Genomic DNA, 27323 nt, shown 5'->3' on the forward strand with positions numbered 1-27323 from the left:
ATACACTCCTCCTGCTATTCCACATTGAAAATTCTGGGGATGAGCCATAATTCATTCAAACCAAGTTTGCCCTTGACTAGTTCAAGAATTAAATTCGGTTAGGGCAAGGTATTCTCCTGGAGACAGCTATGCTAGCACAAACAGGCGTGCTAACTGTTCATCCTCTTCCCCGCCCCACAGTAAGGAAACTGAACATCAGTACTTTTTCCATGGCCAGCCGAATAAAGCCCAAACGCAGCATTCAAGATTCTCTACTATCTTGCCCCCAACTACTTTTTGGCTCTTTCTCCCTTGCACACATCTCCTGCTCTAGCAGCTTGGCCTTTCAAGAGTATACCCCTGCCTGTTCCACTTTACATCCTTCCTTCAGGCTGTTCCTTTGGTTAAGAAAGCCCATCCACTCCCATCTGAGCCAATTCATACCCTATTCATTCAATGTCCAGATAAAAAGTAAACTTTTCCAAGAAGTCTTACTTGATACTTACATTAACAAATAGAACTCATCATACATTCCCTGTACCATAAATTATTTGTGCATGCTTACAGCCTGTTTTAAAAATGCAAACTCCTTACGGGCTGCAGACACTCACACGCGTCTTTGTATTCCACCACCACCTTTCCCCACCAGATACTCAAAAGCACAGAGTGATGGCTCTGTAAATATCTGTTGAACAATGAACACTGTTTTTGAAAGTGGAAAATGCCTCTACATAACAGGTTATTGCCAAAACTGAGAAGTCCTTGGAAGTCTTTAAAAACATTCTTCTATGGCTTGGGAATAGTTTTGCTGAAGAAAAAAGAACAAATCAGATGACCTTGCAAGGCTGAGTCTGCGAATTATATCAACTCTTTTAAAGTACTGCCTAATAATTCAAAAACAAACTATACACAAATGCTATTTACAAAAAGAGTAGCATTTATTATAATATACAACTTTAATAATAGAATGTTCTACCAAAAATTTGAGCTGTTCTTATAATATTGGTAATATTTAGAGCTGTGTCCAAGGATTGCATAAAAAGCCGATTTACTCTCTTATTTCACACTTAAAAGTAGTAGGACAGAGAGAAAAACTGGCCATCTCAAACTAGTAACAGTACAAGATACTTGGAAGCACAAGTTCATAACATGGACATATTGATGTTATTGTGTGCACATCATCACTAAAAATATACCTACTGAACTCTAGAAAAGTTAATTTTGATGATAACAGCTTCATTAGTTTCCACGGAGAAGACATACAAAAAGTTTTCGTATTCTCTTCTCCCCTATTCAATGAATCTGCACAATTTAAGTTAGCTAGAATTAGGTTACTTCAAAATCAGTTCGAATAAGGCCATGAAATGACTGGAAACATGCTGGTGTCTCCAGAAAAAAAACAGGGTTAACCACAAAGTTCCAAAATCACTGAACCCGCTTTTTAAATAACATCCTTCAGAAAAAAATCTCAGTAAATCTCAGCAATAAATGGGACAGAAAACTGGATTCCACAGGAGAATGCACACACAAAAACAAACAGCACTGCATAGGATGAAAATCAGGATCTAAATTAATATGATGGCTATTCACCGAAAATGTAAGAAAGATTAAGCAGAGATTAAAAGCTAAATTTATAAACAGATGTTTTAAAAACCGTTAACAAGAAATTTAAAGACATTTATTTATTTTGTTCTAATATTGTTATATTCTATGTATTGTTGAGAGCCAACTTAAGTCCTTTGGAGATGAAGCTAGAGTGTAAATAAATTCTTGTTTTCGATTGTAGTATAGCACAGTATACAATTAGTTTTAAAATAAAGATCATTTTCGGCCAAAACGTGTATAGGCTTCTAAAAGGTTACGTTAAAGCTATAAAGTTTTCCAAATGATTTTAAAAGCACTTCTAGTTTTCCTAGGGCCGCCTAGTAAAGACAACTGGTTCTAAACACAGTTTCTAACTGGACCAGTGAGTAAGGGAGTTCGTTATCTAAAAAGGATCCTGCATTCCGCAGAGCGCAGCGAGGTGAGAGTCAGGGCCCGGCCTGGGACCGGAGGTAGCGGGACGAGTTTAGTTACCTCTCTGACAAGGAACACCTGGGCTGCGCGGACGGCAGAAGCAGCCGCTGCAGGTGCGCGCGAGCCTCGGCAGCAGCAACGAACGCTGCCCCTGAGAAAGTTGGACTCCCGACCCTCGGCAAAGCAAGGAGGCTCTTTGCCGTCCCCAAACAGCTTCGCCCCGGGCCCGCCGACCCGGCCTGGCCCCACCGGGAAGAAAGGGCTGGAGCTACTCACCGTGCAGAGAGAGGAGCAGCAAAGGCGCCAGAGGGGAACGCTGAGAAGTCATCCCGGGGCCGCAGGGAGCGCGCCTGCCTCCTACCCGGCTCCCGGTCGCAGCAGGAGAGGAGCGGGCGTGAGTCTCCGCGCTCTTGGGGCAGCCTGGTCCTCCCACACCCAGCGCCGGGCCGCTGTCCTCCGCGCAGAGCTGGGACTGTCGGACCCACAGACGAGCCAAGTGCAGCTGCAGCGCCGCCCGGCTCCGCGGACGCTAAGCTGTGACCAGAGGCGTTCCGGGATCGCCAGCCGCGCCCAGCAGCGCACAGCCACCCAGCCCTGCCCCAGGACTAGCCTACCCCTCGCGCAGTCCGGGGAGCCACTCCCCCCAACTCACGCCCCGCTACTCCAGCCGCAGCTCGGCTCCTCGCCGCGCCGCCCACTCGCCCCGCTTGGTCTCCAGGGCAACCGCGGCTCCAGCGCGACGCCTGGCGGCCCACCCGCGGAGCAGAGCGCGGCGCGCAGCTGGCGCGGCCCCCGCCACCTGTGCACCGCGCCGCCCGCTCCCCCGCACGCCTCCACCAGCTCCGGGAACCGAGGGGTGGGCGCCCTCCTCGCCGGAGTTAGGGCACCTCCCTTGGTCTAAACCCCTCCGCAAACAGGTGGTGTCGGCCTGATGCATCCTGGAGAGCTCTAGCAATGACTTTTCCACAGCCTTCCTCTGAGCCTGCAAGAGTCTTTCCTGTTGCAGTTTTCGGATAATTTATATTTGGCTTTTTCACTTTCAGTCCTCTCTTATAAAACCCAAATAATCTGAAAGAACCTGACTCTGGCAGAATTAGGAATTCCTAATTTTACAGTTTTTTGGTTTTGCGCTGTTTCCTGGATACCTTTTCACCTTTCTTCCTTGAAAAGTGGATAGAGGCTGGACCATGCCCCTAACTCCCCATTCCTATCAGAGAGACTGCCATCTTCTCTTGCCCCTTTTGTAAACCTTATGTCAACTTCTAATATTTTAAGTTTTCCAGCTTAAACGTTAGTGCTTTCTTAAACTGACCTTAAGTATACATGTTAACTAGTGGGGTATGTACATTTATTGTAATCGTTGTTTAGTTGGGTTTTTTGTTTTTGCTTCTTGTTTGTTTGGGTTGGGTGGGGAGAAAGACTTTCCTAGCATCTGAAATTGTTTTACTTAAATATCTACCTACATCTTTTCTTGTAAAACCTATCTTTATTCTCTTATACTGGGCTCTGCTCTTTATTGTACAGCTTATAGTCACTTCCTGCTTCAGCCTCCAAACTGAGCCTTCTAAATTTGAGGACATACCTGCCCAGGGGATGCCAACCCATTTTGGTCAGTTTCTACAGCAGCATAAATTAGGGTTCTCGGAGCCATTCAGAAATTGAGCCCTCATCTGGCAAATACAATCCTCCCAGGGAAACTCAGAAACAAAAATAATATGCACAGAAGAAAAATATGTAAAATATTTTTTAAACATACATTTGGACAAGGATTGGAAGATACATGTAAAATTAAAATATCAAGATGGTGGAGTTATGGATGTACTTCTCTTTTTTGAAAATGTGGATATTATATTTTTAAGGTTAAAAAAAGGAAACATGTTAAGAAATGTTAATAACTTTTAACAAGAATATCCTGAAAGGATAAATTTTGATTATGAAGTAGAGATGCCTCAACTTTGCTCACTACTTCCAACTTGCTAGAATTCCCTACCAGATCTCTAATGGCAAGAAATAAATGATATGACAGTAGAGTTTTTCATATTAATAACAAATTTAAATTTCCAACTATGATATCATGAGGCTCATTCTCATTCTTTTAAACTCCAGGGTAAGGACTAGAGTTTCTTTTTTCCATCCAATTCAATCCCTCACCCTCTCTTGTACATATTCCTGCAGTCTAATCCAGTCCTAAGCAGGGTATAAGAGTAAGCAATATAAGAAGAAAAACAAGGAAGCTGTCAAGTGATAGGAGCTACTGAGAGCAACTCTTCATGTCACCATAATCCCAGATATAAATATAGAGGCGGAATATTTATCCTTTAAATAAATATCCTTTAAATAACCTAATAATCTGAGCTTAAAGCTCTGATAAAGCAAGTTATCTGATATATTTATCGCATCAATTTAACAACTATTTACCAAGTACCTACACTTTGTAAGGCACCAGGTTTAAGGTTAAACCAAAAAAAAAAAAAGTGACCCCTGACCCCAAATAAGTTCCAATTGCATATGGGCTATATCTGTGCTATCATAAATAAGCAGATAGAGTTCTGCCTCTTTGTCACCTAAGGATACTTCTGCCTTGCCAGACAAGAGCTACTGAGTCATTAAGAGGACAGTGCTCACAGTTCAGTAAAGGAGCCCTTTCAATAGAAAAAAAAAAGTGTGGCTTCTGAAGGGAGAGTGAGGATGATCAGATTTCAGGAGGCAATCCAGCTGCTGAGAAGCATGGGGGCAGATGGTAGATGGTGGACCAGAAGAAAGCAGATCAGGAGTACTAGAAGCTCCAAGTGCTGTACACAGAGGCTTCCAAGGACACTCTCCCAGGAAACAAAAAGTGTGGTTTTTAAAAAAATTCATAGAGATAATACCATTGACATATACTTTGAGTAATTTTTTATTAGTAATGATGAGTTTCACCAGCTCTTTTATCCTAATCTGCTTTACGACCACAGAAGGATTTCTTTAAATCCCTTAAGTATTCTGAGTACTAAAGACAGAGACAATATGTTATATTTGTGTAACACTTTACAAATTTCAAAGTGCTTTCACACCTATTATCTGATTTAATCTTCACAGCAAACCCAGGGGGGATGGGTAAGGCATGTATGATGACCCTGTCTTCACACAGGAGGATACTGTGTCTTAAAGCTATCTGAGGGTAACACTGTACTTGCCTCCTAAAGATTTATCCCACCTCTGCCCCACCATGATCACTACCACACCCAGACACCACCTGAGAAGCTATAAAATTTGGATGAGATTGGCCCCACCCTCATCTCTGAGAGAGTTATAGTTGGTCTACCTTACCAAGAAAGAAATGGAGAGGGGAATGATCAGGATGAGGAATCCTGGTAGAAGACTCTGCTATATGGCACCTTTGACTCAAAAACATTGATGACGTGAAAATAAGTCAACTGCTGAAGTTCACATTTTAATCCTAGGCAGGCTCTCCTCAACCCATCAAAATGCTGGACCACTTCTTTCCACAATCAGTTAATCTGCATTCAAGAATGGAAAATTAACTTTATTATTAGCTTAGGAGGAACATAATTAAGAAAGAAAAATGATGTAGGGAATTATAAGGATTTCCAATGCCAAGTATAAATTATTTTTGAATTAGCTATTTTAAGTTTTTAATACCTCAGATCCCTCTTCATTCACATATATAAATTAAAGGTTAATTGCATTTAAGTTTTGGTCTGTATTTGTCTATGGAGTGTTTTATGAGAACATTATTCTTAAAGTTAGGAAAAACCTGTTTGATCCTTGCTTGAGCCAGTAACTCATTCTGTATATATTTTAACCCAGCTGCTTAGAGCCAGCATATAGTCTAGAGCACAGTTTGGTCCTTTTAGAAGTAAAATTTTAGAGGAATTTTTCTCCCTCCCCCTCCAATTCCCCTTTGCAAAATGTCAAGAAAAGCTCTAAAATGACAATAAAGGAATGGGAAAGAAAATAGTGGCATCATTACAGTAAGAAAGAAAGTAAACCAACAAGTGTTTATTGTATGTTGACATAAATAGACCACTTAATATTTTAAAACAACACTCTCAAATTTTGGATTAACTCATAACGTAGATATATTGATATCTTGTTGTCTTTCTTACATCTGTTTCTTCCCACTCCTCTGTCAACCATTCCTAGATAGGATTTACAAGGAGCTAAACAGCAATATCCATCCTCCTCCCCATAGCCCAATCCCTATCACTGTTGTGAATATTGTCAAAGTTTCCCATCTTCATCCATTTTGGGAAAAGTTAGCTCTTTTTCTTGAAGCCCTAATTTATTTTTGGGTAAAGTTACTCTCTGAGCAGGGAACATTGTAATGAAATGCTACTGAATTAATTCTAATAGCAAATTTAAAATAATACCACTAGGTTTTTTTAGGACTTGAAAAAGGCAATAGCATAAGTAGCATTTTGTATGTCACCTGAAAAATTTTTGTATTTTCATTTTTATAAGGAATATAATTTTCAAATATTCTGCCAAGTTTCTTTACCAGTTTTCATTAAAGGTAATATGCTTCAGATTAATTCACTTGATTGTATATTGGGGTATAGGAATTTACCTCAGTGTTTTCCAATTCTGAGGTGTTTTCCATAGAAGTTTAATTTAAAGTGCAGTTCAGACTTTCACTTCCAGCAACAAAACAGGTTAGAGACCTTGATTTATTAAAAATGTGAGATTATATATTTTTATAATCTTAAATGAATCCATTGTAATCTTGAATGAATAAAACATGGAAAACTAAAGCCAAAGGCTGCACGAAGGAAGGAATCCATCTACAGTCTATTCTCAACACAGCATCCATGGTGATCCGATGAAGTCAGATCAGGTCTGTCCAAGACCTTCCAATGGCTTCCTGTATCACTCAGGATGAGTCCCTACTGTAAATGACAGGGCCCGTGTTAGTTGTCTATTGCTGCTGTAACAAATTACGACAAACTTAGTGGCGTAAAACAACACAAATGTGTTATAGTTCTTGAGGTCAGAAGTCTAAAATGATTCTCAGTAGACTAAAATCAAGGTGTGGACAAGGCTGTGTTCCTTTCTGGAGGTTCCAGGGGAGAATCATTTTCTTACCTTTTTCAGATTCTAGAGCCCACCTACTTTCCTTGGCTCATGGTCCCCTTCTTCTATCTTCAAATCCAGCAACATCTGGCCAAGCCCTTCTCACCTCCTTCCACATTTAAGGATCCTCGTGATTACACTGGGCCCACACAGATAATCCAGAATAACCTCATTTGCAGATCAGTTGAACAGCATCCATCAGCAACGTTAATTCCCCTTTGCCATAGGAGGTAATATATTCACAGGTTCTGGGGATTAGGAAGTGGGGAATCCCATTTGTGGGGGGCCCTTATTCTGATTACCACAAGATCCTACTGGATCTAGTCCCCCATTATCTCTCTGACCACATCTTCTGTTTTTCCCCTTAGTCATTCTGCTGTCACCATAATGACCTCCTCAATGTTTCTTGAATAGGCAGGAACATGTTTGCCTCAGGACCACTAAAATTGTTCTTTCCCTACGTTTTTGTATAGCTCTCCTTTCACTTCTTAAGATCTTTTCTCTTGTGTCACCTAAGTCGTAACTGACCATTGAAACCACCTTTGCAAAATTATGACGGAGACAGTGAAAGAGATCTAACTTAACCTACTCCATCTTGCTTCTAACCTCCAACCTGTCCTTTTTCATTCCTGGGCATAGGCTGAACTAACTTTGGGAGAAACTTAGTTTGTAGTTTAAACAAAGACGATAACAGCCCTTTCCCAAAGCAGACCTTCTTCTTGCCTGGGGACTAGATTGCCTTTGTAGGACTAACATTAGCCACAAGATTAGAAATTATGGTTTAGGAGTCATGCAGCCAGAGGCTACAAGATTCTGACCCTCCCTAAACTGCTCCTAAGATCAGTGCTTGAGATAGTTTGCAGACCCTGCACAGGATGGATGGATCAGCTGGCACCACCCAGATCAATAAACTGTCTCATTTGATCTTGTGGCCCCCTCCCAGGAAATGACTCAGTGCAAGAAGACAGCTTTGACTCACTATAATTTCATCCCTAACCAATCAGCACTCCTGGCTCACTGGCTTCCCCTCATCCACCAAGTTATCCTTAAAAACTCTGCTCCCTGAATGCCTGGGGAGACTGATTTGAGTAATAATAAAGCTCCAGTCTCCTGCACAGCCGGCTCTGCGTGAATTACTCTTTCTCTATTGCAATTCCCCTGTCTTGATGAATTGGCTCTGTTGAGGCAGCAGGCAAGGTGAACCCCTTGGACAGTTAACATCATCCTTCTAAAATAAAAAATTTAAAAGACATTTTAAAATCCCTCTCCCCGTTGTATTTTTTCTTAGTATTCTGTTATTAACATAGTCAATTATTTTAATAATCTTGTTTGTTTATTGTCTGCTTCACCCAATATGATCTACAAGGACGGGAACTCTATTTTATTCATTGCTGAATTCTCAGTGTCTTTAACAGATCATGACACATGTAGATACTGAATAAATATTTTGAATGGATGAATCAATGAATGAAGCAATTCTCAAGAAATCTGACAGGATTGAAATTATTTACAACACATTCTTTGACCACAATGGTATTAAGGTAGATATCAATAACAAATACACACTTACACACATTTAGATATTACAAAAAGCAATTCTAAATAATTCAAAATCAAGAAATCATAAAGGAAACTAAAGTGTATCTAGAAGAAAATAAAAATATTTTATATTGAAATCTGTAAAATGCAGCTAGAGTATCTATTTGAAGGAAAACTTAAAGCCTCAAATGTTTATAACAGAAAAGATGAAAACCTAAACACAAATAAATTACTACTTAGCTTAAGAATTTTGATAAAATAAAATAGGTCTAAAGGAAGTATTAATAGAAGAAAATAATATAGAGGCAAAATCAATAAAATGTTTAACAAATATATAATACAGAAGATTGACACAGTCAAATATTTGCACTTTGAAAATGTTAGTTAACAAAATTCCAGTGACACTAATCAAAATTAAAAATGAGAGAGACCTCAAATAATATCAGAAAAAATGTGGTGGCCAGATGCGGTGGCTCACGCCTATAATCTCAGCACTTTGGGAGGCCAAGGCAGGTGGATCACCTGAGGTCAAGAGTTTGAGACCAGCCTGGCCAACATGGTGAAACCCCATCTCTACTAAAAATACAAAAATTAGCCAGATGTGGTAATGCACACCTGTAATCCCAGCTACTACTCTGAAGGCTAAGGTGGGAGAATTGCTTGAACTCAGGAAGGAGAGGTTGCTGTGAGCCGAGATCATGCCACCGCACTCCAGCCTGGGCAACAAGCAAGACTCCATCTCAAAAAATAAAAATAAAAAAGAATAAAAAAGGAGACATTACTACATATGCTGCAGATATTTAAAAGAGAAGAAAAATGTGAATGATTTTCTGCCAAAAAATCTGAAAATTTGGAGGAAATGGGCAATAGCCTAGAAAAATAGAACTTATCAACATTTGCTCAAAAATAAGCAGAAAACGTGGATAGTCCTGTACAATTAAGGTAATTGAAGCAATAGTTTAAAATCTTTCTAAAAATAAAACTCTAGCTCCAGGTAATTTTGTCAGCAGATTTCACCAAATGTTCAGAAAACAAAAACAAACCCAATCTTTTACAACTATGAAAAAATGAAACACTCCACTCATTTTATGATGCTACCATTATACTGCATACCAAATATTGACAAGAATGATAGGAGAAAAGAAAAGAAAATAGGCCAATTTTTCTTATGCAAAGATATGCAAATGAGCATTAGTCCCCTAATATATATATGAGATAATGCATCACACCAATTGGATTTATTTCATGAGAGTAATGTTTAATATTTAACAATCAATGCAATGCACCACACTGAGGTTAAAGGAAAAAAATTAGATGATCATTTTATTAAGTGCCCACTGAAGGCAAAGAAGCCATTCCTGGCCTTATCTGACAGAGGTCCTTGGGGAAGAGAAGGCAGCCAGCAGAATCAGAGAGAGGCCACAGGGTGAAGGAAGCTCATAGTGCACATTGGAGTGCTCAGTGGGCAGGCAGGGAGGGGCGAAGCCTGAGAGCCCTGCTTGTTTTCTCAGCAGGGAGGGTTGTAGCCTTGGGCAAGATCTCAGCCCTGATTGCAGGCTGACTGGATATAAACTCAATATGGTTGCTGGGGCATGGCAGGATTGAGACTGACCTTGCTGGTTATGAGGGAGCTGGGTAAGGCCTGTCACTGCTGGCTTTCCCCCACTTCCCTGGTGACCCATATGATGCAGCAGAGGCAGCCATAATCCCCCTGGGAACAAAACTCCATTGGCCTGGGAACCACCTCCCACCCCCCACAGTGGTGGCAGCAAGCCCCGTCCAAGAAAAGCCTAAGCTCAGACCTGCCTAACAGTGCCCACATCTGATGGTTTTTCTCTACTCACTCTGGTAGCTGAAGACAAAAGGCATAAGCTCTTGAGAGCTCTATGGCCCTACCCATCACCTGAGAAACCTAAGTACCCATCCTGCCAAACGTAGGGCAAGATTATATACCCCTCCTACTACCTCAGCTGGTGCTCTCTTGAAAACACCACCTCCTGGCTGGAGGCAAACCAACTCAAGCCATTACAGCAACTCATAACAGAACAACTGTTACCAGGGGGTCCTTGTTCTTAGAGCTCCCAAGATGGTGGTGGGCAGCTTCCAAGATGGCGGCAAGCCTCTTGTTCTCTGACCTGGGGTTCTTGGCCTCACAGATTCCAGGGAATGGAATCTTGGCTCATGTGGTGAGTGTTATAGCTCTATTAGAAGCTGTGGGTCACAGAAGAGAACCGTGGAACCCAGCAACTAGCGTTCAGCTTGATTTGGATGAACCCGGGCACTTAGCTATGCAGGAACAATGGCAAGCCTTTAGCCTGATTGTGCAGTTGCAAGATTTAACAGAGTGAAAACAGAGCTCCCATAAATGGGAGGGGACTCAAAGGGGGTTGCTGTTGCCAGCTCGAATGCCTGGGTTTATATGCCAATCATTTTCCCTCCCCCTGTGCTCTCAGGCGATAGATGACTGGCTATCTTGTTTTTGCCTAATTGGCATTTTAGTGAGCTCTCTTTACTACCTGATTAGTCAGGTGTGAGCTAAGTTGCAAGCCCCATGTTTAAAGGTGGATGTGGTCACCTTCCCAGCTATGCTTAGGGATTCTTAGTTGGCCTAGGAAATCCAGCTAGTCATGTCTCTCACAACCATGCTCCAAAGAAGGAGGAAATAACAGCTGATTCCATTGCCTGCAACACCCTAGCTAACCAGAGGTCCTGAGTCCATCCACACGACAATTTTACTGCTAGCATGCTAGCATAACAACCATTCAAAAACTTGGTTGCAAAAAACTGCAATCAAGGACTCCCACAGAGTTCACAACACACCTCTGCCACCTCCACCAGAGCAGGTTCTGGTATCCATGGCTGGGAGACCTAAAGATGGATCACAACACAGGACTTTTTGCAGGCATTCCCCAATACCAGACGGGAGCCCAGTTAGCCCTACTGGGTGGCTAGATGCAGAAGGGCAATAACAATCACTGCAGTCCAGCTTTCAAGAAGCCCCATCCCTAGGGGAAGCAGGAGAGTACCACATCCAAAGGATCACCTCATGGGACAAAACAATCTGAACAGCAGCCCTTGAGTTCCAGATCTTTCCACTGAAACAGTCTACCCAAAAAAGAAGGAACCAGAAAAGCAGTTCTGATAATATGACAAAACAAGGTTCTATTAACATCCCCAAAAGATCACATTAGCACTGCAGCAATCCAAACCAAGAAAAAATCTCTGAATTGCCAAATAAAGAATTCAGAAGGTCGATTATTAAGCTACTCAAGGAGGCACAAGAGAAAGGTGAAAAACAACTTAAAGAAACCTAAAAAACAACACAGGATATGGATGAAAAAGTCTCCAGAGAAATAGACATCATAAAGAAAAGACAATCACAACTTCTGAAAATGAAAGACATACTTAGAGAAATGCAAAATACACTGGGAAGTTTCAGCAATCAAATCGAACAAGTAGAAGAAAGAACTTCAGAGCTTGAAGATAAGACTTTCTAGTTAACCCAATCAGACAAGGGTAAAGAAAAAAAGAATTTTTAAAAAATAAACAAAGCCTCCAAGAAATTTGGGATTATGTTAAATGACCAAACATAAGAATAATTAGTATTCCTGAGGAAGAAGAGAAATCTAAAAGTTTGGAAAAAGTATTTGAGGAAGTAATTGAGGAAAACATCCCTGGTCTTGCTAGAGATTCAGATATTCAAATATAAGATGCTCAAGGAACACCTGGTAAGTTCATCACAAAAAGATCATCACCTAGGCACAGAGTCAACAGGTTATCTAATATTAAGATGAAGAAAAGAATCTTAAGAGTTGTGAGGTAAAAGCATCTGGTAACCTATCATACAAAGGAAAAGCTATCAGACTAACACCAGATTTCTCAGCAGAAATCCTGCAAGTCAAAAGGATCTATAGCCTTCTTAAACAAAATAATTATCAGCCTAGAATTTTGTATCCAGCAAAACTAAGCTTCATAAACGAAGGAGAGATAAAGTCTTTTTCAGACAAACAAATGCTGACAGAATTCACCACTATCAAGCTTGCACTACAAAAAATGCTAAAAGAAGTTCTAAATCTTGGAACAAAACCTGAAATACACCAAAATAGAACCTCCTTAAAGCACAAATCTCACAGGACCTATAAAACAATAACACAGTTAAAAAAAGGAATTCAAGCAACAATCAGCATGATGAATAGAACAGTACCTCACATCTCAACACTTACATTGAATGTAAATGGCCTAAATGCTCCACTTAAAAAATAGAGAATGGCAGAATGGATAAAATCCCACAAACGGGAGGAGCCCAGATGGCCGAATAGGAACAGCTCTGGTCTACAGCTCCCAGCCTGAGCGACGCAGAAGACGGGTGATTTCTGCATTTCCATCTGAGGTACCGGGTTCACCTCACTAGGGAGCGCCAGACAGTGAGCGCAGGTCAGTGGGTGCGTGCACCGTGCCCGAGCCGAAGCAGGGCGAGGCATTGCCTCACTCGGGAAGCGCAGGGGGTCAGGGAGTTCCCTTTCCTAATCAAAGAAAGGGGTGACGAACGGCACCTGGAAAATCGGGTCACTCCCACCCGAATACTGTGCTTTTCCGACGGGATTAAAAAACGGCGCACCACGAGATTATATCCCGCACATGGCTCGGAGGGTCCTACTCCACGGAGTCTCGCTGATTGCTAGCACAGCAGTCTGAGATCAAACTACAAGGCGGCAGCGAGGCTGGGGGAGGGGCGCCCACCATTGCCCAGGCTTGCTTAGGTAAACAAAGCAGCCGGAAGCTCCAACTGGGTGGAGCCCACCACAGCTCAAGGAGGCCTGCCTGCCTCTGTAGGCGCCACCTCTGGGGGCAGGGCACAGACAAACAAAAAGACAGCAGTAACCTCTGCAGACTTAAATGTCCCTGTCTGACAGCTTTGAAGAGAGCAGTGGTTCTCCCAGTACACAGCTGGAGATCTGAGAACGGGCAAACTGCCTCCTCAAGTGGGTCCCTGACCCCTGACCCCCGAGCAGCCTAACTGGGAGGCACCCTCCAGCAGGGGCACAGTGACACCTCACACTGCAGGGTACTCCAACAGACCTGCAGCTGAGGGTCCTGTCTGTTAGAAGGAAAACTAACAAACAGAAAAGACATCCACACCAAAAACCCATCTGTACATCACAATCATCAAAGACCAAAAGTAGATAAAACCACAAAGATGGGGAAAAAACAGAACAGAAAAACTGGAAACTCTAAAAATCAGAGCGCCTCTCCTCCTCCAAAGGAACGCAGCTTCTCACCAGCAACGGAACAAAGCTGGATGGAGAATGACTTTGACGAGCTGAGACAAGAAGGCTTCAGACAATCAAATTACTCTGAGCTACGGGAGGACATTCAAACCAAAGGCAAAGAAGTTGAAAACTTTGAAAAAAATTTAGAAGAATGTATAACTAGAATAACCAATACAGAGAAGTGCTTAAAGGAGCTGATGGAGCTGAAAACCAAGGCTCAAGAACTACGTGAAGAATGCAGAAGCCTCAGGAGCTGATGCGATCAACTGGAAGAAAGGGTATCAGCGATGGAAGATGAAATGAATGAAATGAACCGAGAAGGAAAGTTTAGAGAAAAAAGAATAAAAAGAAACAAGCAAAGCCTCCAAGAAATATGGGACTATGTGAAAAGACCAAATCTACGTCTGATTGGTGTACCTGAAAGTGATGGGGAGAATGGAACCAAGTTGGAAAACACTCTGCAGGATATTATCCAGGAGAATTTCCCCAATCTAGCAAGGCAGGCCAACATTCAGATTCATGAAATACAGAGAACGCCACAAAGATACTCCTCGAGAAGAGCAACTCCAAGACACATAATTGTCAGATTCACCAAAGTTGAAATGAAGGAAAAAATGTTAAGGGCAGCCAGAGAGAGAAAGGTCGGGTTACCCTCAAAGGGAAGCCCATCAGACTAACAGCGGATCTCTCGGCAGAAACCCTACAAGCCAGAAGAGAGTGGGGGCCAATATTCAACATTCTTAAAGAAAAGAATTTTCAACCCAGAATTTCATATCCAGCCAAACTAAGCTTCATAAGTGAAGGAGAAATAAAATACTTTACAGACAAGCAAATGCTCAGAGATTTTGTCACCACCAGGCCTGCCCTAAAAGAGCTCCTGAAGGAAGCGCTAAACATGGAAAGGAACAACCGGTACCAGCCGCTGCAAAATCATGCCAAAATGTAAAGACCATCGAGACTAGGAAGAAATTGCATCAACTAACGAGCAAAATAACCAGCTAACATCATAATGACAGGATCAAATTCACACATAACACTATTAACTTTAAATGTAAATGGACTAAATGCTCCAATTAAAAGACACAGACTGGCAAATTGGATAAAGAGTCAAGACCCATCACTGTGCTGTATTCAGGAAAACCATCTCACGTGCACAGACACACATTGGCTCAAAATAAAAGGATGGAGGAAGATCTACCAAGCAAATGGAAAACAAAAAAAGGCAGGGGTTGCAATCCTAGTCTCTGATAAAACAGACTTTAAACCAACAAAGATCAAAAGAGACAAAGAAGGCCATTATATAATGGTAAAGGGATCAATTCAAAAAGAAGAGCTAACGATCCTAAATATATATGCACCCAATACAGGAGCACCCTGATTCATAAAGCAAGTCCTGAGTGACCTACGAAGAGACTTAGACTCCCACAGAGTAATAATGGGAAACTTTAACACCCCACTGTCAACATTAGACAGATCAATGAGACAGAAAGTCAACAAGGATACCCAGGAATTGAACTCAGTTCTGCACCAAGAGGATGTAATAGACATCTACAGAACTCTCCACCCCAAATCAACAGAATATACATTTCTTTCAGCACCACACCACACCTATTCCAAAATTGACCACACACTTGGAAGTAAAGCTCTCCTCAGCAAATGTAAAAGAACAGAAATTATAACAAACTATCTCTCAGACCACAGTGCAATCAAACTAGAACTCAGGATTAAGAATCTCACTCAAAACTGCTCAACTACATGGAAACTGAACAACCTGCTCCTGAATGACTACTGGGTACATAACGAAATGAAGGCAGAAATAAAGATGTTCTTTGAAACCAACGAGAACAAAGACACGACATACCAGAATCTCTGGGATGCATTCAAAGCAGTGTGTAGAGGGAAATTTATAGCACTAAATGCCCACAAGAGAAAGCAGGAAAGATCCAAAATTGACACCCTAACATCAAAATTAAAAGAACTAGAAAAGCAAGAGCAAACACATTCAAAAGCTAGCAGAGGGCAAGAAATAACTAAAATCAGAGCAGAACTGAAGGAAATAGTGACACACAAAACCCTTCAAAAAATTAATGAATCCAGGAGGTGGTTTTTTGAAAGGATCAACAAAATTGATAGACCGCTAGCAAGACAAATAAAGAAAAAAAGAGAGAAGAATCAAATAGATGCAATAAAAAATGATAAAGGGGATATCACCACCGAACCCACAGAAATACAAACTACCATCAGAGAATACTACAAACACCTCTACGCAAATAAACTAGAAAATCTAGAAGAAATGGACAAATTCTTGACACATACACTCTCCCAAGACTAAACCAGGAAGAAGGTGAATCTCTGAATAAACCAATAACAGGATCTGAAAGTGTGGCAATAATCAATAGCTTACCAACCAAAAAGAGTCCAAGACCAGATGGATTCACAGACGAATTCTACCAGAGGTACAAGGAGGAACTGGTACCATTCCTTCTGAAACTATTCCAATCAATAGAAAAAGAAGGAATCCTCCCTAACTCATTTTATGAGGCCAGCATCATTCTGATACCAAAGCCTGGCAGAGACACAATAAAAAAAGAGAATTTTAGACCAATATCCTTGATGAACATTGATGCAAAAATCCTCAATAAAATACTGGCAAACCAAATCCAGCAGCACATCAAAAAGTTTATCCACCATGATCAAGTGGGCTTCATCCCTGGGATGCAAGGCTGGTTCAATATATGCAAATCAATAAATGTAATCCAGCATATAAACAGAACCAAAGACAAAAACCACATGATTTTCTCAACAGATGCAGAAAAGGCCTTTGACAAAATTCAACAACACTTCATGCTAAAAACTCTCAATAAATTAGGTATTCATGGGACGTATTTCAAAATAATAAGAGCTATCTATGACAAACCCACAGCCAATATCATACTGAATGGGCAAAAACTGGAAGCATTCCCTTTGAAAACTGGCACAAGACAGGGATGTCCTCTCTCACCACTCCTATTCAACATAGTGTTGGAAGTTCTGGCCAGGGCAATTAGGCAGGAGAAGGAAATAAAGGGTATTCAATTAGGAAAAGAGAAAGTCAAATTGTCCCTGTTTGCAGATGACATGATTGTATATCCAGAAAACCCCATTGTCTCAGCCCAAAATCTCCTTAAGCTGATAAGCAACTTCAGCAAAGTCTCAGGATACAAAAATCAATGTGCAAAAATCACAAGTATTCCTATACACCAATAACAGACAAACAGAGAGCCAAATCATGAGTGAACTCCCATTCACAATTGCTTCAAAGAGAATAAAATACCCAGGAATCCAACTTACAAGGGATGTGAAGGACCTCTTCAAGGAGAACTACAAACCGCTGCTCAAGGAAATAAAAGAGGATACAAACAAATGGAAGAACATTCCATGCTCATGAGTAGGAAGAATCAATATCGTGAAAATGGCCATACTGCCCAAGGTAATTTATAGATTCAATGCCATCCCCATCAAGCTACCAATGCCTTTCTTCACAGAATTGGAAAAAACTACTTTAGAGTTCATATGGAACCAAAAAAGAGCCCGCATTGACAAGTCAATCCTAAGCCAAAAGAACAAAGTTGCAGGCATCACACTACCTGAATTCAAACTATACTACAAGGCTACAGTAACCAAAACAGCATGGTACTGGTACCAAAACAGAGATATAGATCAATGGAACAGAACAGAGCCCTCAGAAATAACGCCGCATATCTACAACTATCTGATCTTTGACAAACCTGAGAAAAACAAGCAATGGGGAAAGGATTCTCTATTTAATAAATGGTGCTGGGAAAACTGGCTAGCCATAATTAGAAAGCTGAAACTGGATCCCTTCCTTACACCTTATACAAAAATCAATTCAAGATGGCTTAAAGACTTAAACGTTAGACCTAAAACCATAAAAACCCTAGAAGAAAACCTAGGCATTACCATTCAGGACATAGGCATGGGCAAGGACTTCATGTCTAAAACACCAAAAGCAATGGCAACAAAAACCAAAATTGACAAATGGGATCTAATTAAACTAAAGAGCTTCTGCACAGCAAAAGAAGCTACCATCAGAGTGAACAGGCAACCTACAAAATGGGAGACAATTTTCGCAACCTACTCATCTGACAAAGGGCTAATATCCAGAATCTACAATGAACTCAAACAAATTTACAAGAAAAAAACAAACAACCCCATCAAAAAGTGGGCAAAGGACGTGAACAGACACTTCTTAAAAGAAGACATTTATGCAGCCAAAAAACACATGAAAAAATGCTGACCATCACTGGCCATCAGAGAAATGCAAATCAAAACCACAATGAGATACCATCTCACACCAGTTAGAATGGCAATCATTAAAAAGTCAGGAAACAACAGGTGCTGGAGAGGATGTGGAGAAATAGGAACACTTTTACACTGTTGGTGGGACTGTAAACTAGTTCAACCATTGTGGAAGTCAGTGTGGTGATTCCTCAGGGATCTACAACTGGAAATACCATTTGACCCAGCCATCCCATTACTGGGTATATACCCAAAGGGTTATAAATCATGCTGCTATAAAGACACATGCACACGTATGTTTATTGCGGCATTATTCACAATAGCAAAGACTTGGAACCAACCCAAATGTCCAACAATGATAGACTGGATTAAGAAAATGTGGCACATATACACCATGGAATACTATGCAGCCATAAAAAATGATGAGTTCATGTCCTTTGTAGGGACATGGATGAAATTGGAAATCATCATTCTCGGTAAACTATCGCAAGGACAAAAAACCAAACACCGCATATTCTCACTCATAGGTGGGAATTGAACAATGATATCACATGGACACAGGAAGGGGAACATCACACTCTGGGGAGTGTTGTGGGTTGGGGGGAGCGGGGAGGGATGGCATTGGGAGATATACCTAATGCTAGATGACGAGTTAGTGGGTGCAGCACACCAGCATGGCACATGTATACATATGTAACTAACCTGCACAATGTGCACATGTACCCTAAAACTTAAAGTATAATAATAAAAAATAAATAAATAAATAAATAAATAAATTTCAAAAAAAAAAAATCCCACAAACAAGTATCTGCTGTCTTCAAGAGATTCAGCTCACACATATGGGCTCACATAAACTTAAGGTAAAGTGGTGGAAAAAGATATTCCATGCAAATGGAAACCAAAAGTAAGCAGGAGTAGCTTATTTATATCAGACAAAACAGACTTTAAAGCAACAACAGTTAAAAAAAATAAAGAGGGACATTATATAATAATAAAAAGATTAGTCCAACAGGAAAATATCACAATTCTAAATATACATGCACCTAACACTGGATCTCCCAAATTTATAAAACAATTACTACAAGACTTAAGAAATGAGACAGATGGTAATACAGTAAGAGTGGGGGACTTCAGTACTCGACTAACAGCACTAAACAGGTTATCAAGACAGAAAGTCAACAAAGAAACAATGGAATTAAACTATACACTAGAACAAATGGACTTAACAGATATTTACAGAACATTCTACCCAACAACTGCACAATATACATTCTATTTATCAGCACATGGAACATTCTCCAAGATAGACCATATGATAGGTCACAAAACAAGTCTCAATAAATTTAAGAAAATTGAAATTATATCAAATATTCTCTCAGACCACAGTGGAATAAAATTGAAAATTAACTCCAAAAGGAACCCTCAAAACTATACAAATACATGGAAATTAAATAACCTGGTCCCAAATGATCTTTGGATCAACAATGAAATCAATATGAAAATTTAAAAATTCTTTGAACTGAACAATAATAGTGACACAACCTGTCAACACCTCTGGGATACAGTAAAAGCAGTGCTAAGAGGAAAGTTCATAGCATTAAATGCCTACATCAAAAACTCTGAAAGTGCACAAATAGACAATCTAAGCTCACACCTCAAGGAACTAGAAAAAAAGAACAAACCAAACCCAAACCCAGAAGAAGAAAAGAAATAACAAATATCAGAGCAGAACTAAATGAAATTGAAACAAAAAAATGTACAAAAGATAAATGAAACAAAAAGATGGTTCTTGGCTGGGTGCGGTGGCTCATGCCTATAATCTCACCACTTCGGGAAGCCAAGGTGGGTGGATCACTTGAGGCCAGGAGTTCGAGACAAGTCTGGCCAACATGGTGAAACTCTGTCTCTACTAAGACTACAAAAATTATCCAGGTGTGGTGGTGTGTGCCTATAATCCCAGCTACTCAGGAGGCTGAGACAGGAGAATCATATCTGTCACAAAAGATAGAAAGGAAGGAAGCAAACAGGAAGGGAGGGAGGGAGGAAGAGAGGGAGGGAGGGAGGGAGGAAGAGAGGGAGGGAGGGAGGGATTTAAAAATTGCCAACAAAAAAAGTCCAGGACCAGATGGATTCACAGCTGAATTCTGTCAGACATTCAGAGAATTGGTACCAATACTAATGAAACTATTCCAAAAGACAGAGAAAGAGGGAATCCTCCCTAAATCATTCTATGAATCCAGTATTACCCTAATACCAAAACCAGGAAAGGACACAGAAAAAAAAAAAGAAACCTACAGACCAATATCCCTAATGAACATAGATGCAAAAATCCTCAACAAAATACTAACTAATCGAATCCAACAGCTTATCAAAAAGATAATCCACCATTATCAAGTGGGTTTCATACCAGGGATGCAGGGTTGGTTTAACATACACAAGTCAATAAATGTGATACACCACAAAAACAGAATTTAAAACAAAGGTCATATGATCATCTCAACAGACTCTGAAAAAGCATTTCACAAAATCCAGCATCCCTTTGTGATTAAAACCCTCTGCAAAATCAGCATACAAGGGACATACCTAATTGTAATAAAAGCCATCTGTGACAAACCCACAGCCAACATTATACTGAATGGGGAAAAGTTGAAAGCTTTCCCCCTGAGAACTGGAACAAGACAAGGATGCCCACTTTCACCACTTCTATTCAACATAGTACTGGAAGTCCTACCAGAGCAATCAAACAAGAGAAAGAAGTAAAGGGCATCCAAATCAGTAAAGAGGATTCAAACTGCTACTGTTTGCTGATTTGCTGCTGTCTTCTAGGTATAGATCATATACCTAGAAAACCCTAAAGACTCTTCCAAAAAGCTCCTAGATAGGATAAATGAATTCAGTAAAGTTGCAGAATATTAAATCAATGTACACAAATCAGTAGCACTGCTACACACCAACAGCGACCAAGATGAGAATCAAATCAAGAACTCAACCCCTTTTACAACAGCTACAAAAAAATAAAATAAAATACTCAGAAATGTACCTAACCAAGGAAGTGAAAGATCTCTACAAGGTAAACTACAAAACACTGCTGAAAGAAATTATAGGTGACACAAACAAATGGAAACATATCCCATGCTCATGGATGGGTAGAATCAATATTGTGAAAATGACCATACTGCCAAAAGCAATCTATAAAGTCAATGCAATGCCCATCAAAATACCAACATCATTCTTCACAGAGCTAGAAAAAACAATCCTAAAATTTGTATGGAACCAAAAAAGACCCTGCATAGCCAAAGCAAGACTAAGCAAAAAGAACAAATCTGGAGGCATCACATTATCCAAGTTCAAACTATACTACAAGGCTATCATTACCAAAACAGCATGGTACTGTTCTAAGTACAAGCATATAGACCAATGGAACAGAAAAGAGAACCCAGAAATAAAGCCAAATACTTACAGCCTACTGATCTTCATCAAAGCCAACAAAAAGATAAAGTGGGGAAAGGACCCCCTATTCAACAAATGGTGCTGGGATAAATGGCAAGCCACATGAAGAAGAATGAAACTGGATCCTCATCTCTCACTTTATACAAAAATCAACTCAAGATGGATCAAAGACTTGAATTCAAGACCTGAAATCATAAAAATTCTAAAAGATAACATCATAAATACCTTCTAAACATTGGTTTAGGCATAGAGTTCATGACCAAGAACCCGAAAGCAAATGCAAAAAGTCAAAGATAAATAGATGGGACTTAATTAAACTAAAAAGCTTCTGCACAGCAAAAGAAATAATCAGCAGAGTAAACAGGCAACCCACAGAGGGGGAGAAAAATCTTCACAAACTATGCATCTTCACAAACTATGTATCTAACAAAGGACTAATATCTAGAATCTACAAGGAATTCAAACAAATCAGCAAGAAAAAAACAATAATCCCATCAAAAAGTGCACTAAGGACATGAATAGGCAATTATCAAAAGAAGATAAACAAATGGTCACCAAACATGTGAAAAATGCTCAACATCACTAATTATTAAGAAATGCAAGTCAAAACCACAACGTGATACCACCTTACTCCTGCAAGAACGGCCATAATTGAAAACTAAAAAATAATAAATGTTGGCATGGATCTGGTGAAAAGGGAACACATTTATACCGCTGGTGGGAATGTAAACTAGTACAACCACTATGGAAAACAGTGTAGAGGCTCCTTAAAGAACTAAAAGTAGAATTACCATTTGATTCAGCAATCCTACTACTGGTTATCTACACAGAGGAAAAGAAGTAATTATATGAAAAAGACACTTGCACACACATGTTTATAGCAGCACAATTTGCAATTACAAAATTATGGAACCAGCCTAAATGCCCATCAACCAAAGAGTGGATAAAGAAAATGTGGTGTGAGAGTAGTGGTTCTCCCAGCACACAGCTTGAGATCTGAGAACGGGCAGACTGCCTCCTCAAGTGGGTCCCTGACACCTGAGTAGCCTAACTGGGAGGCACCCCCAAGTACGGGCGGACTGACACCTCACACGGCCAGGTACTCCTCTGAGACAAAACTTTCAGAGGAACAATCAGGCAGCAGCATTTGCAGTTCACCAACATCCGCTGTTCTGCAGCCACTGCTGCTGATACCCAGGCAAACAGGGTCTGGAGTGGACCTCCAGCAAAATCCAACAGACATGCAGCTGAGGGTCCTGACTGTTCGAAGGAAAACTAACAAACAGAAAGGACATCCACACCAAAAACCCATCTGTACACCACCATCATCAAAGACCAAAGAAAGATAAACCACAAAGATGGGGAAAAAAACAGAACAGAAAAACCAGAAACTCTAAAAATCAGAGCACCTCTCCTCCTCCAAAGGAACGCAGCTTCTCACCAGCAATGGAACAAAGCTGGATGGAGAATGACTTTGACAAGTTGAGAGAAGAAAGCTAAAAGAGACAAAGAAGGCCATTACATAACACTAAAGGGATCAATTCAACAAGAAGAGCTAACTATCCTAAATACATATGCACCCAATACAGGAGGACCCAGATTCATAAAGCAAGTCCTTAGTGACCTACAAAGAGACTTAGACTCCTACACAGTAATAATGGGAGACTTTTAACACCCCACTGTCAACATTAGACAGAACAACGAGACAGAAAGTTAACAAGGATACCCAGGAATTGAACTCAGCTCTGCACCAAGCAGACCTAAGAGACATCTACAGAACTCTCCACCCCAAATCAACAGAATATACAATCTTTTCAGCACCACACCACACTTATTTGAAAATTGGCCACATAGTTGGAAGTAAAGCACTCCTCAGCAAATGTGAAAGAACAGAAATTAGAGCAAACTGTCTCTCAGACCACAGTGCAATCAAACTAGAACTCAGGATTAAGAAACTCACTCAAAACAGCTCAACTACATGGAAACTGAACAACCTGCTCCTGAATGACTACTGGGTACATAACGAAATGAAGGCAGAAATAAAGATGGTCTTTGAAACCAATGAGAAAAAAGACTCAACATACCAGAATCTCTGGGACACGTTCAAAGCAGTGTGTAGAGGGAAATTTATAGCAGTAAATGCCCACAAGAGAAAGCAGGAAAGATCTAAAATTGACATGCTAATATCACAATTAAAAGACCTAGAGAAGCAAGAGCAAATACATTCAAAAGCTAGCAGAAGGCAAGAAATAACTAAAATCAGAGAAGAAATGAAGGAAATAGAGACACAAAAAACCCTTCAAAAAATTAATGAATCCAGGAGCTGGTTTTTTGAAAAGATCAACAAAATTGATAGACTGCTAGCAAGACTAATACAGAAGAAAGAGAGAAGAATCAAATAGACGCAATAAAAAATGATAAAGGGGATATCACCATCGATTCCACAGAAATATAAACTACCATCAGAGAATACTATAAACACCTCTACGCAAATAAACTAGAAAATCTAGAAGAAATGGATAAATTCCTCGACACATACACCCTCCCAAGACTAAACCAGGAAGAAGTTGAATCTCTGAATAGACCAATAACAGCATGTGAAATTGAGGCAATAATTAATAGCTTACCAACCAAAAAAAGTCCAGGACCAGATGGATTCACAGCCGAATTCTACCAGAGGTACAAGGAGGGGCTGGTACCATTCCTTCTGAAACTATTCCAATTAACAGAAAAAGAGGGAATCCTCCCTAACTCATTTTATGAGGCCAGCATCATCCTGATACCAAAGCCTGGCAGAGACACAATAAAAAAAGAGAATTTTAGACCAATGTCCTTGATGAACATTCATGCAAACAGTCTCAATAAAATACTGGCAAACCGAATCCAGCAGCACATCAAAAAGCTTATCCACCATGATCAAGTGGGCTTCATCCCTGGGATGCAAGGCTGGTTCAATATATGCAAATCAATCAACTTAATCCAGCATATAAACAGAACCAAAGACAAAAAACACATGATTATCTCAATAGATGCAGAAAAGTCCTTTGACAAAATTCAACAGCCCTTCATGCTAAATATTCTCAATAAATTAGGTATTGATGGGATATATCTCAAAATAATAAGAGCTATCTATGACAAACCCACAGCCAATATCATACTGAATGGACAAAAACTGGAAGCATTCCCTTTGAAAACTGGCACAAGACAGGAATGCCCTCTCTCACCACTCCTATTCAACATAGTGTTGGAAGTTCTGGCCAGGGCAATCAGGCAGGAGAAGGAAATAAAGGGTATTCAATCAGGAAAAGAGGAAGTCAAATTGTCCCTGTTTGCAGACGACATGACTGTATATCTAGAAAACCCCATCATCTCAGCCCAAAATATCCTTAAGCTCATAAGCAACTTCAGCAAAGTCTCAGATACAAAATCAATGTACAAAAATCACAAGCATTCCTATACACCAATAACAGACAAACAGAGAGCCAAATCATGAGTGAACTCCCATTCACAATTGCTTCAAAGAGAATAAAATACCTAGGAATCCAACTTACAAGGGATGTGAAGGACCTCTTCAAGGAGAACTACAAACCACTGATCAAGGAAATAAAAGAGGATACAAACAACTGGAAGAACATTCCATGATCATGGGTAGGAAGAATCAATATCATGAAAATGGCCATACTGCCCAAGGTAATTTATAGATTCAATGCCATCCCCATCAAGCTACCAATGCCTTTCTTCACAGAATTGGAAAAAACTACTTTAAAGTTCATATGGAACCAAAAAAGAGCCCGCATTGACAAGTCAATCCTAAGCCAAAAGAACAAAGCTGCAGGCATCACACTACCTGACTTCAAACTATACTACAAGGCTACAGTAACCAAAACAGCATGGTACTGGTACCAAAACAGAGATATAGACCAATGGAACAGAACAGAGCCCTCAGAAATAATGCCACATATCTACAACTATCTGATCTTTGACAAACCTGAGAAAAACAAGCAATGGGGAAAGGATTCCCTATTTAATAAATGGTGCTGGGAAAACTGGCTAGCCATATGTAGAAAGCTGAAACTGGATCCCTTCCTTACGCCTTATACAAACATTAATTCAAGGTGGATTAAAGACTTACATGTTAGACCTAAAACCATAAAAACCCTAGAAGAAAACCTAGGCAATACCTTTCAGGACATATGCTTGGGCAAGGACTTCATGTCTAAAACACCAAAAGCAATGGCAACAAAAACCAAAATTGACAAACGGGATCTAATTAAACTCAAGAGCTTCTCCACAGCAAAAGAAACTACCATCAGAGTGAACAGGCAACCTACAAAATGGGAGACAATTTTTGCAACCTACTCATCTGACAAAGGGCTAATATCCAGAATCTACAAAGAACTCAAACAAATTTACAAGAAAAAAACAAACAACCCCATCAAAAAGTGGGCAAAGGATAAGAACAGACACTTCCCAAAAGAAGACATTTATGCAGCCAAAAAACACATGAAAAAATGCTCATCATCACTGGCCATCAGAGAAATGTAAATCAAAACCACAATGAGATACCATCTCACACCAGTTAGAATGGCAATCATTAAAAAGTCAGGAAACAACAGGTGCTGGAGAGGATGTGGAGAAATAGGAACACTTTTACACTGTTGGTGGGACTGTAAACTAGTTCAACCATTGTGGAAGTCAGTGTGGCGATTCCTCAGGGATCTACAACTGGAAATACCATTTGACCCAGCCATCCCATTGCTGGGTATGTACCCAAAGGATTATAAATCATGCTGCTATAAAGACATATGCACATGAATGTTTATTGTGGCACTATTCACAATAGTAAAGACTTGGAACCAACCCAAATGTCCAACAATGATAGACTGGATTAAGAAAATGTGGCACATATACACCATGGAATACTATGCAGCCATAAAAAATGATGAGTTCATGTCCTTTGTAGGGACATGGATGAAGCTGGAAACCATCATTCTCAGCAAACTACCAAAAGGACAAAAAACCGAACACCGCATGTTCTCACTCATAGGTGGGAATTGAACAATGAGAACACATGGACACAGGAAGGGGAACATCACACATCGGGGACTGTTGTGGGGTGGGGGGAGGGGGAAGGGATAGCATTAGAAGATATACCTAATGCTAAATGATAAGTTAATGGGTGCAGCACACCAACATGGCACATGTATCCATATGTAACAAACCTGCACGTTGTGCACATGTACCCTAAAACTTAAAGTATAATAATAATAAAATTTAAAAAAAGAAAGAAAATGTAGTGTGTGTGTATATACACAGATCTCACACACACACACACACACACACACCACACCGTGGAAACTACTCAGTCATAAAAAGGAATGAAATAATGGCATTCACAGTAACCTGGATGGAGTTGGAGACCATTATTCTATGTGAAGTAACTGAGGAATGTAAAACCAAACATTGTATGTTCTCATTTATATGTGGGAGCTAAGACATGAGGACACAAAGGCGTAAGAATGATAAATGGACTCTGGGGACTCAGGGGAAGGGTGGAGGGTGGTGATTACAAAAAAGTACACATTGGGTTCAGTGTACACTGCTCGGATGATGGATGCACCAAAATGTCAGAATTCACCAATAATGAACTTATCCATATAACAAAATACCACGTGTTCCCCAAAAACTACTGAAATA

At 40.2% G+C, this 27323-nt stretch overlaps 1 protein-coding gene across 41 annotated transcripts in view; it reads right to left on the bottom strand.

Annotated features, from left to right (window-relative positions):
• IGSF11 (immunoglobulin superfamily member 11) overlaps positions 1–27323 on the bottom strand; it is a 463419-nt gene that overhangs the window by 349607 nt on the left and 86489 nt on the right. Inside the window, exons 2-3 of one of the 41 annotated variants that reach the window (XM_055110311.1) lie at positions 7081–7316; positions 5305–5495 (exon numbers count right to left, since the gene is read on the bottom strand). The exons of 33 other annotated variants lie outside the window; for them this stretch is intronic. In XM_055110311.1, coding sequence (XP_054966286.1) covers positions 5305–5389 — 85 coding nt within the window. In that variant the 5' untranslated portion in view covers positions 5390–5495; positions 7081–7316. Of the gene's footprint in view, positions 1–2055; positions 2112–2271; positions 2773–5304; positions 5496–7080; positions 7317–27323 lie in introns of those variants that run through there. 7 more of the 41 variants (XR_008624825.2, XR_008624832.1, XR_008624845.1 and 4 more) reach the window with 7 other exon arrangements.

This window comes from Pan paniscus, chromosome 2 (genome assembly GCF_029289425.2).
Source record: "Pan paniscus chromosome 2, NHGRI_mPanPan1-v2.0_pri, whole genome shotgun sequence".
Classification (NCBI taxonomy): Eukaryota; Metazoa; Chordata; class Mammalia; order Primates; family Hominidae; genus Pan; species Pan paniscus.